General features: G+C 45.2%; 7 protein-coding genes across 7 annotated transcripts; 3 read left to right on the top strand and 4 right to left on the bottom strand.

Moving 5' to 3' along the window:
- Window positions 1-641: 641 nt before the first annotated feature.
- Window positions 642-2895, top strand: GLAREA_11091 (uncharacterized protein; the record flags this gene model as incomplete). Its single annotated transcript, XM_008079280.1, has 3 exons — window positions 642-682; window positions 733-804; window positions 855-2895. The coding sequence occupies 3 exons, from the start codon at window positions 642-644 to the stop codon at window positions 2893-2895; spliced, it is 2154 nt and encodes a 717-aa protein (XP_008077471.1).
- Window positions 2896-4715: 1820 nt separating this feature from the next.
- On the top strand, window positions 4716-6043 carry GLAREA_11090 (uncharacterized protein; the record flags this gene model as incomplete). Its single annotated transcript, XM_008079279.1, has 3 exons — window positions 4716-5053; window positions 5102-5752; window positions 5818-6043. The coding sequence occupies 3 exons, from the start codon at window positions 4716-4718 to the stop codon at window positions 6041-6043; spliced, it is 1215 nt and encodes a 404-aa protein (XP_008077470.1).
- A 723-nt stretch (window positions 6044-6766) lies between these two features.
- On the bottom strand, window positions 6767-7645 carry GLAREA_11089 (uncharacterized protein; the record flags this gene model as incomplete). The annotated part of the gene is made up of 1 exon (XM_008079278.1): window positions 6767-7645. One exon carries the CDS (start codon window positions 7643-7645, stop codon window positions 6767-6769), a length of 879 nt encoding a protein of 292 aa, XP_008077469.1.
- A 918-nt stretch (window positions 7646-8563) lies between these two features.
- GLAREA_11088 (P-loop containing nucleoside triphosphate hydrolase) lies at window positions 8564-12536 on the bottom strand (the record flags this gene model as incomplete). The annotated part of the gene is made up of 3 exons (XM_008079277.1): window positions 8564-9244; window positions 9297-12264; window positions 12322-12536. The coding sequence occupies 3 exons, from the start codon at window positions 12534-12536 to the stop codon at window positions 8564-8566; spliced, it is 3864 nt and encodes a 1287-aa protein (XP_008077468.1).
- A 296-nt stretch (window positions 12537-12832) lies between these two features.
- On the bottom strand, window positions 12833-13867 carry GLAREA_11087 (uncharacterized protein; the record flags this gene model as incomplete). The annotated part of the gene is made up of 3 exons (XM_008079276.1): window positions 12833-13444; window positions 13497-13575; window positions 13623-13867. The coding sequence occupies 3 exons, from the start codon at window positions 13865-13867 to the stop codon at window positions 12833-12835; spliced, it is 936 nt and encodes a 311-aa protein (XP_008077467.1).
- A 297-nt stretch (window positions 13868-14164) lies between these two features.
- GLAREA_11086 (uncharacterized protein) lies at window positions 14165-14929 on the top strand (the record flags this gene model as incomplete). The annotated part of the gene is made up of 4 exons (XM_008079275.1): window positions 14165-14224; window positions 14291-14307; window positions 14385-14590; window positions 14643-14929. The coding sequence occupies 4 exons, from the start codon at window positions 14165-14167 to the stop codon at window positions 14927-14929; spliced, it is 570 nt and encodes a 189-aa protein (XP_008077466.1).
- A 333-nt stretch (window positions 14930-15262) lies between these two features.
- On the bottom strand, window positions 15263-15934 carry GLAREA_11085 (Cytidine deaminase-like protein; the record flags this gene model as incomplete). The annotated part of the gene is made up of 3 exons (XM_008079274.1): window positions 15263-15348; window positions 15395-15833; window positions 15878-15934. 3 exons carry the CDS (start codon window positions 15932-15934, stop codon window positions 15263-15265), a joined length of 582 nt encoding a protein of 193 aa, XP_008077465.1.
- Between the last annotated feature and the right edge of the window lie 728 nt (window positions 15935-16662).

Below are 16662 nucleotides of genomic sequence, written 5' to 3'. Positions count from 1 at the left end.
GTTTTGCCCATTTTGCCATATCTTTGTATCTATTCGAGATACGTCCTTTCATTCGAATTGAACACAAGTCTTTACACAATCGTCAGTCCTCAATACATTAATTCCATCACTTAGGAGGCTTGCCATTTTCGTCAATCCTGTAACTGCGGTCATCCAACTACAACCTCGCGTCCTTGAGATCTCACTCACACCTATTCACGAACAACGTAAACTCGCTTCGCCCACGGCCCGCCATAGATCGTCCTGCCGACCAGGTCGCCTTTGATATTTTTAACATTTATCCGCAAGCTCGAAACTACAACTTCGTATTGGTCCCTTCGAGATCGGTTGTTGAAACAAGTGCACCCACACTGATTGTGGGCACAAACACCAACCGTGCGAGCTTGGAAAGCTATTATTTTGGCCATCTAGACTCTCACTAGACTTTCACTTTATTGAAAAGCATCTTTCTTTGCTGTTGATCAACTCGAGGAGTTTCTATGTTGGCTTGAACATACTAACTTCCTTCACACTCGCTATTGTTTACTTCTTCCCGAGCTGTCGAGCGGCTCGAAGCTCGTCATTCGAATATTCGACGGTCATTTACTTGCTTCTTTCTTTCGATTACAAAACATACCGATCAGTATATTAATTCTTTCATCATGGGTGCTTTTGGAAACATGGACCTTGGCTCTGCCTTTGGGTAAGTCAACAAAGCTGTACCGTTACAAGCAGAACTAACACTTTCCTTAGCATTGTACTCGGATGTCTAATTGCGTTATCTTTCCTTGCTGGACTTGTAAAGGTTCTTGTTAATAGAAGAAGGTATAGGCTGGAACGACATTGGCATATATCTCTGCTAACTTGATTTTTAGACTTGCACATCATGTCAAACTCGATGCGATTAAGGCCAAAGAGAAAGGTGGCGACAAGGAAATGATCAACCAGAGGGTACTTGACGAGGGTGATCTCTTTGGTGTGAGGGCGCTCGAAGGTGGTTACTTTGGTGGTGTATCGCAGTCACGACCAAGCTCTCCATCTCCTTCCTATGTCCTCGCACCACAGACCGTTGTGACGGATTGGAGCAATACCAACAATCAACCCGGGAACTTATCTACTTCGAGCAGCCAAACTGATCTTCATAGTGCTGGAGTCTCAACCCCAAAGAAGGGTCATAAGCCATCGCCTCTCCGTCTGCACGAGGAGAAAGGTGGAATCATTGGAGTGGAAGTTGTTCGACCTCCACTGAGCCCAAGCGCATCCTCTGTCGGGGGTAAGGGAGGGGCTTATATGCCACCAACTGGAAAACTTTCGCCAAAGGGAATTGAACCTGCTGCGCAGAAAGCGGGCTGGGTTTCTCCTCTAGATGTCCATTTCAGTAAACCACAAACACCAACGTCGCCATCAACACCAAATATCCCCAGACCACATTCATACTTGCCGAGGATGAACTTTCCGGTAGAAAAGAAACAACCCAATTCAGAAGTCGGATCAATAATTGGAAGTGAAATCTCTCAATACACCACGAAGTCAGATTCCAAAGGCACTACGGCGGCTGTTGAGGTTCATTCTCCTACTCGAGGACCGGATTCCATATCGGATACAGCATACCACCCATACATCCCTTCCCGAGGAGGGCGTGAAACTTCGCGATCTATATTTCCAGCACATGAAAACAGGGACCGTAGCTCATCTCGATCACGTGGCGTCAAGAATGGATTAAGTTCTAGATCTCCAACAAACCCCGTAACTCGGTCTCCACCCGTTCCATTGACACCTCCACGGTCTGGTAGCTCCATGGGCTCTGGGGAACAGAGGCCAGAAGACGATGAGCAAGCCGTGATTCGAGATTCGGCTACAAAACGACAGAGAGTGTCCGTTTCACATCGGAGTGAACCGTCTCAGGAGAATATCACCTCGCCGAAGCAGGCCTCTATTATCGCTCCACAAGCCGTTTATCAGAACCCGTTTCTTAATCGTATAGCTGGTAGTAGTGAAAGTATCGCACAGGCTCCAAGAAAATCCCGAAGTCGTTCCACATCGGTTTCGACAACACGTTCGTCAACCTCGCTATCTCGCACTCGAGACTCAATTCGACGATCTTCCCCAGCTCACATCCGCAAATCATCCGCCGAGCGCTTCAACAGACATAGTCGTGACCGCGATCAACTACATTACGACCCAACTTCTCACCACCGGTCTCGTGCTGGTTCAGTCCAAGGTCGTGCGGTAGACTTTGATCACCCCCGCGAATCTCCTTTCTCTAATTCCAACGCTATCACAACTAATTCGGCGAATCACTCCATCGCTTCTTCTGTTTCCTCCTTCGAATCAGCAAAGCAACATAACGTTCAAGGTTTAGAGCAACGCTCATTCCCAGCACAGCAAGTACGACCACAAGGACCAACTCATCTTGCTGCACCTGGACGCGGTCGCTCAGAGTCTGAAGGCAGTCAAGCATCCATCTCAGACTTCTACGATTCTTACTATCGCCAATCAGTCGTTCCACCAACTGTTTCTTCCTACAATACTGCCATTTCTACCCGTCGAGACTCGGCAACCATTGAACAATCCAACCCACACATGTCTTTGTTAAGCAACAATAATTCGCCCTACCCCATGATAATGCCTTCAAACCCTCAGGGAAACTCTTCACAGGCTCCAACGCCACCACCTCGTTCCACACGACGACGATCTTCTACAACATCTCAATCGTCAAGTGAAGGAAACCAAAGCACTATAAACCCCGGATTCGACTTCACAACCGGAAGGAAAGGACCGCCGTTACCGCTGAGTCTACGTCCGTTAAATGTAGGCGAGACGATCATTGAGATGCCGACTCCACATTCTGGACCTTCGAGTGCGGTAAGGACACCGAGGAAGTCAGCCCAAGATCAGTTTCCTGCTCGAGTTTAGATACCAGAGTTAGTACGAAGGTTTCACATGGGAGGTGGCTTGGGATTAGAAGGGACATGCATTAAAAGGCGGCAATAATTAGAAGAAGAAAATCATGAGTAATATTGATGTTGGTATATAATTTACGGCTCGGTGGTTTTTTGATGGCTATTGGAGGAGCATTGGTCAGAGCGAGGGTCTCTTGTATTGAAGTCTTGGATTACGCTTTGTTAGACGCGATTACGTTGGTGCTAGGCTGGAGCATGTTTAACAGACAGGATTGGATTGAGGAAAATTAGTGTTTATAATGTAATACAATTGTATATTGAAATATTTGCATCGGGTTTGAGTTGACTTGTGCTTAGTAGGGGGGTTGTGGTTTACAAACTTTGATATAAGTTACAGTTAGTGGTTAAAGGTGGTTAAGATATGTGAAACTCGGATGGTTGTGTCGTGATTCCTGGTTTACGTGCTTGGGATAATACAGGATAAGGGTTTGTTTTGTTAAAAGGAAAGAATGTTGGTTCGGATTAGGCAGAATGTGATATTTGTTTCTCTTTGTTTCGATCTCGTTTATCAAGTCATCATTTCTCTATGATGCAAAACGTGTCTTTCTATCTTCGTCTTTACCTTGTATCTTCTCTGAGTTCTCTGGTGTGCTTATCTGGAAATGGTCCATGGGCTCTTTGGTGTTTTATTAGCAATTTAGCACTGTGGAGCGTAGGAAAAAAATACGTGACGACGAAGATTCAATTTCCATATGTGCGGTTTTGGGGTGCGGGTAATTGTATTGGAAGTACTAGTTTTTGTTGGAGGTTGTTGGGGGAATGCTTGTTGGGTGTTTTGGTGGGTAGCTAGGGTTAAGGAGGATGAATTGAGGGGATGTAGGAATTGAAAGGGATTAAGGTGATTTTGAGGACGGATGGGAGATTGATTCGAGATATCACATACTGTATGGGTATGGAAGAGGCTCAAGTCAGTCATCCAAGAGGATGGATATTCGGAATACGTGATTCAACTATACACATGTGAAAGTGGCGTCAGTTAGTCACTCAACTATATGATTCAACCTCTTGTTTCCATGATTGTTATGAGTGTTATGTGAAAATGTAATTGACGACGTCTCTTTTTATTCGAAGAGTGGTTTTGTGAGCGAGCTGCTGTTAGATTGGCTTGCGACTCAGTTGAGTGGAAGTTGCCACTTACGATTCGTGCTTGGGACTTGGCACTCCAGTCAGGGTTAAGTGAGTGTTTGAATCATCCAATCTGGGAATATGATATGTCTCTCAAAGTATACGGCGTAAAAGATAGAGTCGGTGGTTTGAAGTTGTGACTGGAGGGAGTTATTGGCATGAATATTCATGTTTATGGATCCTTGGTACCTTTAGGCAATGGTAGAATCATGCAAATCGCATTCAAACAACGTGATGATTCAAGTCATTCAAAGTCGTAGCAATGATCAGTTACTCATAGAAGTTATTAGCTACATAAGAATCTTGGGTCCTGACTCCTCGGCAAAATCATACCCAATCATAAAACTCGAACTGTTGGTAGGACCTGTAATTGGAATGTATTATTCATGAGTGTTGCTCAGCTGAGCATCTGAACGACGGTTTGAATCACGTTTTTTGAATAATGGAGATTGGTCAATTACTCAAGAGCATGTCGGAACAAAGATTCATACTGTAATGAGGGGGGTTTTACTCATCAATAGGACTGTTATTCACAACTTTCTGAGGGAGTAAATCTATAAAAGGAACGGGTTCTCCCTTGACTTTCTTTTCTTCACATCACTTTAACGATATCTAATAATTTCCAACGTTAAACATCATATCAACAAAATGTCAGGAACAAATTCCTCAAATTCTAAACTGGATTTCTCCAAAAAAAAACCAGTCGTACAACATTACGAAAGCGAGGAGGGTGCTGGCCTTGGTTGTGAAGTCAAAGAGCAAGGTATCCGGATATCGTCTCTCAATTTGGATCTGGCAAAGGGAATGGAAAATGGAGCGAAGAATAAGGAAATTGCTAAGAGAGTAAACTGGTATACTACGAACTGGCCTCGGTATGGCACGTTTGACAGAAGCAATTATGAAAAATTTCGAGACCAGAAAATCGAAGAAGGGAGTGCGAAGTTTGTCCCTAATCCTTCTGAAGAGGAGACAAGGGAGGCTATTAAGTACGTTGAACCCAATTTATGCACCTCTTTACTGACAAACTAATATAGAACAATCTACTCCAAGTTCGGATGGACCCAAGAAGAAGTAGAACATGGACAAAAACTGTTCCAGAAAGAGCAGCTTCAGATACCAGGTGCCGAAAAGTTATTTACGCAGGCCGTTATCGAGTTTAAAAAGACCCGATTATACCTCAGACTCCGAGATCTATTCCAAAATGCTGATACGAAAAACATTAAGAAGATTGTTGCATTTGGATTAACCGGGCTTACTTGGCTTCCAGGGCTTGAGCTCGGCTTGTTAAAAGCCCACAAACAACACGCAGCTCTTATAGAGATTAAGAATATACTTGAAAGCAAGTTGGGTAAAGGTTGCAAGATAAAAACTTTTGCTCAAGATCCTTGTTATAAGGAAAACGACGTAAGGATTCTCAAAAAATACGACATAACAGTAGTTAAGTGTACCATCGGCCACACGATTGGATTCACAGAAATTGATGACACCACCCTGGTCATTGATTTCCACTGTGTATTTCCACTGTATGCTGTTATTTTCGAATATACGATGCCTGCAGCTATCTTCGTGGAAAAGAATCTAAAGAGACAGTTGGCAGTAGAGCCTACGATTAGACAACCCGGAGAGACTGCATTCCTTGAAATCGAAGATGGAGATGGAAAATTTATTGTACCAAACCCAAAATTGTAAGCACCACAATGATCCTTTAGCCTGTTTGAAAGAAATAAATAACTAATTAATACCTCAACAGCATGGAGAAACCTACAATCACTTTCATTTTGGAGAATTACAACGACACTCTTATGGAATTACATGATCTAGACTGTAAGGCTGCGGAAGGGCCTGATGAGAATCAATATAATGGCAAAGATGGATGGACAAACAGAGGCGATTTTCAGACATACCTAGGATACGAGCCAGCCCTCTACCTACTCAAAGACGAAGTCAGAAACCCACCACCCGCCAAGGAACAGTGAGCGGTGGCGTTGCCATTTTCCCTTGCAGCAAATATCGATATTTCACTTCGTTTCTTTTGGATCACATAGACACTCCTTTCCATAATGAATGCGTCAACAAAAATGTTTCTACAAAAACCGGAAACAAACAAAAGAAAAAAAAAGGAGAATATTAGATTTTTTATGTTGAAGTTGAAGAAGACCAGACATGAGTCTTGGTAGAGAGTACTTAGAAGTGTGGCGGTGTCCACTGGGTTGGGGGTTGAGGGGATGATGGAGGTCGATTCATAATATTAAACACTGTCCTTACAATAATACACAATAGACTTTTGCTTCTTTAATAGTGCTACTGAATCTATTTCCTCTTGAGTGATCACTTCTGGATTGTAGTGTAACGGCAGATCACCGTTACCTTACTCGATGAAAGGGCTGAGACTCGCGAAACATAGTGTCAATCCGGTACAAACAGCTTCAAGCAATGACTACCAGTATTCCGAAATCCGAACGAGCGTATAAATTTATTGGTTTGCTCATAATTATAGCACATGTCGCAACCCATTCCTGCTTCAGATTGCGACTGCATAGGAGGGTCATGAGACCATTATACTAAAGAGTGTAGACAAACTCTGCTATCTCCATAACCAGATCTCAATTACCAAACTCATGTCGGTCAACTATGTACAATTTAAATCCATTTATGCTGCTCCCAAAATTACGGAGGATGATCTCGTCAATGCTCAGCATCTAATCCGTAGTCTCATCAGCATGAGCTGCCTCATTAGCAGCAATGATAGCATTGATTTCCTCCTGAGTGACCTGCTGTCTCTTCGAGCTAGCATGAACAACATCAGATTGAGCTTGCAGTGCAGACGCATCTGTTTCACCACTCTCGTCAGAGGTAGTTTCATCAGCGTGGCTTGCTGCGTTCGCGGCTAGAATAGCGTCGATCTCGTCTTGGGAAACATCCTGTCTCTTGTCAACCGCCTCTCCGGCATGAGTTGCGGCATTAGCCTCAATAAGAGCGTCAATCTCCGCCTGGCTTATTTCTTGTCGTTTCTCGGTGGAATCTCCGTTGTGATTTGCCTCGTTAGCGAGGAGAGCGTTGATTTCCTCTGGAGTGATGTCCTCGTAATCATCTTGTCTCTTCTCAGTGGCGCCTTCATGATTGGCAGCGTTGGCAAGGAGTGCGTTGATCTCTTCCTGGCTGATGTCTTCGTAATCGTCTTGTCTTTTCTCGGTAGCGGAACCGTGATTGGCGGCGTTAGCAAGAAGAGCGTCGATTTCCTCTTGACTAATATCCTCATAATCATCTCGTTTGTCGACAGTCTCGCCGTCATGGCTGGCAGCATTAGCAGCTAGAAGAGCGTCAATCTCCTCAGCTGTTGGTGTACCTCTTCTTTGAGAGTGAACAGCGGCTGAGGCCGCCTGAATGTTGGAAAGCTCATCATCGGCTTGTGCTTTCTCTGCGATTGCTACAATCTCAGTGACCTGACGCTCTGAGAGGTTATTGAAGTCTCGTCCAACAGCTACAATAGCTGCCTTAATCTCGGCGGTAAGAGGCGAGGAAAATGCGGTAGAAGAAAAAGCGGCCAGCGCGAAGAAGAGAGTGGATTGAGTACGCATGATGACGGTTTAGCGGATAATTAAAAGTTCTAAAGATTGGAAAATGGAAGGAAATTGCAAAGAAATTTTAATTATAGTGATTAGGAGGAAAGAAACTGAAGAGCAAAGAATGGAAACTTGAGAGAAATTGGAGAAAGAAATAAACTTATAGAACTGGTAGGGAGCTATCCGGAGGTGTTGCCCTCTGGGATAACGAATTGCACCCAATAGTCGATCATTTTACTGAGCAAGTGGGTACAACACTGTCTAGCTTAGACCATTTTGCCTGGTGTATTCCGCCTTCGCAGCTTGCCGAATATTTTGATACTCTCTTTGGCATTTTGGAACAACGGCGCAAACGGCTGAGACAATTCCACAGATTTCAAAGACCTACCGATGACACTCTTCCTATCACATGATCAGATGATTTTAAAACGAGAATGTGTTATCCCCAAAGTCGTCATGGCGTACAGCCACTCAAAGAGCCGGCCAAACATGTGGTGTCGCAGCCCTTCAAGCTCGCGCAGATGGTGTAGTACCATGCATCTAGATCACCACATCTACCGGGACCAAGACACACTAGTCGCACGGGTAGACGGGAATGAAGCTTCTCTTCTGAAAGGTCTGTGCACTTTTTGTATGGAAGTTTCTCGATTCGTTGTTTCAATTTTCGCTGCGCTGTGATCGAGCCTTGTTTCACCCCCTTCTAAGCGAAAGCCGGAATGCGCCTTCGGTGTGTCAGCTGATATATAAGTCACCCAAAAGATTACTTGACATAATCTACCAAGTGAACGCTTTTATTGTCTTCATAATGGTGCATTACTGCCGCCATTTACTGTTTTGCGGACTCCAACATTGTAATTCGTCCTTCGTGATTCCATGACATTAGGGGGATAAGTTGTTCCATATCTATAACCATAAGATTAACTTGCGGTACCTCTACATATAAAGAGAGGCAACCGCTGTGATATCTCTTTTGATCATCTCTTGACAAGTCTGCATCTTTGTAAACAGATCTGGGTCGCCAATAATCCTAGCCGCATTCTTAACTTCTCGACACGTTTCGTCGAGTCTTGTGATAACTCTGACAATAGTACCTTCCAGTACATCTGTCAAATCGGTGATATTCTTAAAGCTCATACCACGCGCCCACTCGTATACGACTTCCATCAAGCCAAATCGAGGACGTGAGACAAAGTCATTGGAGTCATCTGAAGAAAGGATGACTTGATGGTAGGTTTGACGCTCATTAACCTTCTCAGATATCTCGATTATCGTCTTCATACCCTTTTCGAGATTTCCACTTAAGTTCGGCACGGTGTCAGTCTTCTCTTGAAACACGAAAGCCGACAATAGAGCTACGATCTCTGCAGGTTCGTAGGCAGCAAGAACGTTATCAAGAACCAATTCTGTAAGCACAAGCTCATCCGCGGAGTGTATTTCGCATGCAACCTTGCCTTTGAGTTGTACCCTTGAGCTTTCATCGATAAAGTCCAAGTCACGTAGGACTTGAATTCTTTGTTCGTAATCTGGTAGAAGCTGGAGGTTTTGATCCGACATCAGCTGTCGCAGCTGGGTAATATTCTCCTGGATAAGCCACTGATCGTGACACATTGCGAACTTTGACTAGTTAGAACAAGTTTAGTTGATGATATGGAGCCTCGTAACTTACATGCTTGAGGAACTGTGGACAAGCCAGTGCCTTAGCCTTTTGCGCAATCGCCGCTTGATCGAACCGAGCAGCGATGATATCTCTGAGTTGGAGATCATTGACCTTGCTCACATCCATTTCGTTCCACTCACTGAGTTCCCAAGATTTGCATATGCGGAAGAGTTCATCTTTAGCTTTGTTGTAAGCATCGCCGCCATGGAATATTTCAGGTATAACGCCTTTGAGAACAGTCCTGGTAAGACATTCGATATCGCCAATCGGGACTTGGTAAGTCCTCGTGGCAATGTGCTTTTTCGCTTGAGGGAGCTTCGTGAACGATTTTCGAAACTTTGGCAAGTAAGGTAACAAATCAGTTGAATCACGCTGATCACGCTGAGATTTGATTTCCAAGACGTGAACCGTAGGTGTAGCACCATTGGTAGCTCCGTCTCGAAGCAGCACACCCGGCGTGCGGATGCCATCCCGTTTGTAAACAATCAGTCTTCTGGGACAGAACATTCGCCGTCCAACCGGTGTGGCCAGTAAGCCGAGATAAAGATCTAAACTGCGCTGCTTGAAATCCTGAGAAGCCTGATGGCAGACTTCAATGTCCTGGTCGCAAGTATTACATGGCTCGCGGATTACTTTTGCTAAATCTGCTTCAGACAACTTGATCGACTTTTCATGCTCTGGAAGAAGCTGTTGAGTAGCATGCTCACTGAAGCTTCGCTTGATCATCTCTTCAATTTTCAGAGCCTCGACACGAAGGAGATTCAGAATCATATTGTAAGTCAACCTGAATTGCGAACGAAGCTTTGACGCTTCTCCTAGGATCATTTGGCGGAGTTCAGTCACAGGAGGAGCTTCGCCTCCACCAGGCGCAACAATAATGACGGATCCTACAGTATCCAGTCCTCGCCGACCAGCTCTACCAGCCATCTGTGTATATTCGCCAGGCAGTAAATTTCGGAAAGAATGACCGTCGTGTTTTCGGTACCCGGAGAAGACAACCGTCCGAGTGGGTAAATTCAATCCCATTGCAAATGTTTCTGTTGCAAACAAGACTTTAACCAAAGTCTGCGCGAAGAGCATTTCCACGACTTCCTTGACAATTGGAAGAAGACCTCCATGGTGTACTGCAATACCTCGTCCTAACAAGTCTCGCAGTCTTACGATCTGAGGCAGCAACCTGTCTTCGGGCTTGAGACGAGCAATAGATTTCTCAATGATCATATGAATAGCGCTTTTCTCTGTTGCAGTGCAAAAGTCCTGATTGCTCAGAGCATCGGCATTTTCCTCGCAACGCTTCTTAGAGAACACGAAAATGCAGGCCGGCAGCAGACTCTCCTTCTTGAGGAACTGAACAAGATGTACCCAAAGAGTCTTGTCCTGTGCAGCTGATGTACGGCCACCAGGTCGTCCACCTCTGCCCATATGACCCGGATTGTGGCTGGCTCTTGGTGGGCCGCCGCGACCTCGCTGCTGAGAGCCACCTCGTTGACCTCCACGTTGATTTCCGCCTCTACCCCCGCGGTCATTACCACGTCCTCTTCCATTTCCAGCATTAGCGCCTCCCCGAATAGCAGGCTCTGCATCTCGCTTTACTTTGTCTCTTCCAGACAGAGCATCATTTGCTGACTTCCAGCCTTGCTCAATGAATTTTTTGTTTGCATCAACTATCTTGTGAATGCCTTTATCTGCCCAAATATAATGCTCTAAAGGAACAGGTCTCTTAGGGGTAGAGATGACATATATATCCTTCTGTTTGGTCCGACCAACCCATGAGGCGAATTCATACGTATTGGGAACTGTAGCGGATAGCAAAATTAAGGTGACATGCGCTGGCAACATGATAATGACCTCTTCCCAAACGACGCCGCGCTCTAAATCGTTGACATAATGGACCTCATCGAAAATTACAAATTCTACGTCTCGGATCAAGTCTGCTCCTCTGTAAAGCATACTTCTTAAGATTTCAGTAGTCATGATGAGACAACTGGCTTCCGGCGATATCTGGACATCTCCTGTCAAAATACCAACTTCATCAAAAATTTGCCTAAAGTCTCGGAACTTCTGGTTACTCAGAGCTTTGATGGGGGACGTGTAAATAGCCTTAGTCATATGCTTTGCGGCCAAAGCAATGGCATACTCAGCAACTACCGTTTTGCCGGCGGATGTGTGAGCAGCAACGAAGACCGAGTCGCCATTTTCTAGGTGGTACACAGCTTCTTTCTGGAAAGTGTCGAGTTCGAAAGGCCATTCTCTTGCCATATCAGGTACTAGCTCCCGGAAATTGGTGATTTCTCGCTTGACGTCGACCATATGTGCCCATTCTCTTCCTCCCCTTTTTGCACTCGACGCAGCCAATACTCCATGTGGTTGCAGAGCTGGAAACTCTACCGGCAAGAGGGAATCTATATCATCATTTTCGCTTTCGTCTGAAACGCCATCTGGATCTTCAGAGTCCGAGATTTTGTCGCCCGCATCTAGGCCATTCTCCTCGGGCTCTTTATCAGGCTCTTCTTCAAGGACATTTTCAACCTCTTCCGCTTCTTTAAGATCTACCTCGTCTTTTTTTACTTTTTCGAAATCCAAGCCTCTTGTGAATCCTGGTGGTATGCTGAGGAGCCCTCCTTCGCCACTGAAGTTAATGACTCTTTCCAATTTGCTCTTTCCACCATTCGCACCAGCAAAGCTTTCGGTTCTTATATTCTGTTCATCTAGAGCAGCAGCAGCTTCTACGCTTTCAAGACCTCCAGGAGCAAATGGAAAGAACCCAGCTGCGCCACGTACCATATCCGCTCTGTTGGCTGGCTTTCGCAAGAAGGATGTCGAGTTCTTCGCCGTGGCACTATTCGCGGGAACTGTGACTTCTTTGTATCCCGTAACCCGACCTTCGAGGCCTTCTCGTGTAAATCGCGTAATAGTACGAGTCTGGGTCGGCGCAATTTTGAAGAGGGTCGTGAAATCTGTCGGGGTATCCCACCGTCTGTATAGAAATGACATTAGCTACGCAAATCAACACTGGAATCAGAATCAGGCATACTGTTGCAGTTTGTTGAGCCATTCTGTAGAAAATGAGGTCGACGGAGTAAGATATTTCTCTTCTAGTGATCGCTTCAAATCTTCTGGATCCTGCTTCACCCGCTTGCGTGGCCGTTGAGAATCAAGAATGCTATCAATCCAGTCATCCGTAGTATCATCTCCTGGGTTTGAGTCCAGATGGACTCTTTCTAGGGAGTCGACAAGACTATCGGCCATGATTGTTGTGGTCGTCAGCCTTGTGGAAAGGCTGGTGTGGGGTTGTAAGAAACATGAGGATGGTGGGGTGTAAATTACTTGTTTACGCGAGATGGTGACGCTTGCACGTTGAAACCATACATCAATCTTTAAAAGTTATATCACATACATTATTTGTTTGTGATGATCCGATTACTTCCTAGTGGTATATAGACCTTTAGAACCTTCCCTTGTGCTAGCCAACCTCGATACCCAATACCTAACGCCGCAAAATGCACCTAATAACACTCATTAATCATTTGCTCCAGAGCTGTATGCTACCAATCCATCCCTTGCATCGCTTCCATTTCATCATCAAAATCATCCGATGGGGCCGTAGGTTTGCTCGTAGGGGTAGGTTTAGAGCTATTCCGAAACATATCTTCTTCTGCCAGCAAGGCATCAAGGTCGTCCTCGGGGAACTCTTCCTGTGCAGATATTTCCTTCCTAGGACCGAAAATGCTTGCAGCACCACCACCAAATAACGAATCAGTCTGAGATACAGGTTCTCCTACGTTTTTAGCTGGGGCAGCCTTTGGCGTGGCATCGTATATATCATCATCATCTCCGAACAAAGCGTCAAAGTCATCTGCAACAGGTGTCTTTAGTCTATCAGTCGTGGCTTTTTCAAATATTGGCGCAATTCTTGGAGCTGTCTTTTCTCGACCATCGTCATCTTGTCTCGGGAGCACAGGTTCGTCGAAGAGTGAGTCTTCGTGTACTGAAGATCTTGGCTTTCCTTCATTTATCCACTCTACTCGTGCGCTTTGCATCATCTTTTTGTGTCCCATTTTTTCCACCATCGCGAGAGCATCTAGAAATCGAGCTTTTGGAAATAAGTCATCTAGCCATAGTTGATAAAATTGGAGGAGTCTGGTGGCATCTGAAAACTATCGGGGGAGCGTCAATGGTAGGCTACAAGATCATAGAGGGTATTAATACTTCATGGCCCTTTCCCTTGAATTTGAGATGATCTTTCGCTCTCTTCCGTAACTTAGGGATACCAGCAGCTGAAAGCAGTCTGTAAATCGTTTAGTTCGAGCTTCAAACCAACTACATTCCACATACCGATGCTCATCGAGCTTGACCCTAGGAGCTCGGGGTTTTCTGGTCACCTCAACCTCCTCATCTATGCCCAATCCAGCTGCCAATGCTTTACTTTTCGTGTTTGTATCCGCCGGAAAAGCCCCTTGTAGTCTCTTTGGCACATAATGCTCACTGAATGGATCGTCCTCTTCTCGTAATTCATGTTCGAAAGCTCCACCGCCGGCAGAGGGTCCCTCGGTCGATAATCCTACTCCTGGGGAAGACATCGTTTTGCTTTTTGTTGAAAAGGTACGAGGGAGAACTTAGACAACAATTCAGAGTCCAGAATCTGTCGTGCAGCATTGAAAATCAAAATTCCAGGCCGGTGCTAGCTCTCTACACGAAGTATCGCGTCTTGTGATTGAGGGACGCGACTTCGCATTTGGTCGCTTTGGTGCTCCCGAAATGGCTCGGCCGCCGTACCGTACACTAGCGTGGAATAGCGGATGCTCAGCAACGACAATCGAGGGACAACGAAATCCATAAACTTCACACAGCGATTGTCGACGCATTGGGCCTCCAACATGTCCAACACCGAGACCAGGTCATATGTGCCGGTGAAGAAGGTTCAAGCCGATTACCCCGTAAGTGATTCCCATTCCAATGCAACATTGTGAAGCTTGAAAGCTAATTGAACCCCCCCATTATAGCTCATCGACAGCGATCCGTAAGCATCACCTCAACGAGAACGATCGCGAAGGAAAAAGGAGCGCGGTGAATGGAGTGTAACTAACTTACGAACAGCCATTTTAAGAGAGTGTGGAGATATGCGCGACCTTCAGATTATGCATCAGGCGCCGGATGGGCAGCTTTAGGACCGATCATCATGCTTGCATGGGAAAGAGTTGCGCCAGCGGGAGCAGGAAAGGGAGCGTTCCCTCCTATTATGCGCTTAACTGGTGCTATCAGCGTCGGTGCAGGGCTCTTGCTCACGTATCAGTCATCACTACGTACGTTTGAAGCCCTTCAAAGAGATCGGTGGGGTATGACTGATATTTGTAGTGCGATTTTACGGCTTCAAAGAGAATCAGCGGGAGATCGATATGGATATGAAGGAAATGGTGTCGAAAGTCAAGGCCGGCGAGCCACTATATGGCACATCAACCCTGACCCCATACATGCAGGGTGTAGCCAGCAGAAACTCGAGATACACAGGTGTTTTCCTACACGTCATTCCATGGTTCAACTTTGTCAATCACAACCAACACGGTGTTGATACAGCGAAGTACTATCAGCAGGCTGAGAGAGAATTAGAAGCTGAGAAGACCGGGAAGGGGCTTCAAGGTTGAGAAAAGGTCTGAGGGAAAACGGCTGTATATAACTGGAAACCTTCATCTATGAGGTTTGGCGTATATTGAGTTTGTATTTGAGTTTATTTCGAAAACTTCGCTGGCTTATTGTGTGCTAAGTCTCTATGGCTACTCTGTGAGCTGCTGCTACAGTATGCCCTATAATTGCTCAATGCATATTCTAAACACCCAATCAGGAGTAGATCTAAGACAATCTTGCCCATTCAAAAAAGTCATCTAGCTAATTGCTAGGTTAAATGACAAGGAGCACACACAGCAGGCAGCTGGGGTATCGCAATAGTCAAGTTAACCAAAAATTTCCACCTTCCAACCTCAATCAACCCCATTCCCACTCAGCTCACCCAAAGGCTCAACCTCCAGCTTCAAAACCCTCTCCGCCTTCTTCCTCGGCTCAGGAGCTACACAAATCAGCACTTTCCCCTCAAAACATCCCACTAAACTCACCTCGTTCATTCTCCTGCACATAAAACCTCCTCAACATAACAATAGCCTCCTCCCTCAACCACCCCCCGCTAACCTCATAATCCCCTTCTTTCCCCCCAATTCCCCGTCCATTCCCCAAATGCACATCCAACACCCCACCCGTGCCCCCAAACTTCTCATTACTCGCCCCAAAAAAGACCTTCTTAATCCCGAATTGCCTAAGCAGGGAAGCACACATGATACAAGGCTCCACCGTTACATACAATGTACACTCCTTCAGTATATCAGGGGTATATTGAGACGGCGGAGCGAGGATCTGATTTATGGCGATGAATTCAGCGTGCATAGTCCCGTTACGGGTGCGGTTTGTGGCGTTCATGCCGCGTCCGATGGTGCCGTGGGTTGGGTGCTGGATTATACATCCGACGGGTGTTTCTGAAGTTTGGAGTGCTAATTCGGCCTGCGTGTATTAGATTGGATATATATGAGAACCGAGGGAGGTACCATTGCTAAGGCTTCGCGCATGTAGGTTAGATGTGTTTGTTTTTCGTCTTCTGACATGGTCGGAGAGGTTGATGCCATTTTATGTAATTCTCTCAAAGCGTCAATGAGAATATGAACTTGAAACTCAAATTGTGCTGGAGCTGAGGATCGAGTTCATGGATGACTATCTCAGACGATTCTCGAAATGAGTCAGGTGCTTCAACATTATCTTTAAGATTATTCAACATAGGAAATATAGTATGTAGAAAACAAATCAACTGAATATCATGGAGAACGACATTAGGAAAGACTGTCTTGGTATCGTCTAAGGATTCTTTTCCGTGGGTGGTCGATGGATAGTAAGACCCATATTTTCGGTTTTTTAACCAATCATGTCTTCCACCAGTCTTCACTATTCACAGCTGAAACTATTGACGACAATTTTGCTACAGTTTCCAGTATACTTGAAACTTAACGTTTCCAGAAATCTGTAGCATACTGGATTCTAATGAGTTAAAATATAAGTCTACTGCCAAACTGATTGTGCAGACTTAAAATTGCCACGTTCCACAGATGCTCTTGCTCTTCTCTTTCTAGAGGGGCGTAGTTAGGCTTCCTAATATGGCAGCTGATTATATTTTGATTATGCAGGTATATTGAATAAACCCGTTTGCTTTTCAGCTAACTCAGGATTATGTTCTATGATCCTTGACTCCTAACATAGCCTTTGCATACTTCTAACTACACTTCACTACTACACATTGAACTACACATCTCAGAGTTTGGTATATTATTAAATGCGTACC

The sequence above is a fragment of the Glarea lozoyensis genome, assembly GCF_000409485.1.
Source record: "Glarea lozoyensis ATCC 20868 chromosome Unknown GLAREA11, whole genome shotgun sequence".
NCBI lineage: Eukaryota > Fungi > Ascomycota > Leotiomycetes > Helotiales > Helotiaceae > Glarea > Glarea lozoyensis.
The sequence above is the reverse complement of the archived record's forward strand: the minus strand, read 5'-3'. Positions and strand labels throughout refer to the sequence as shown.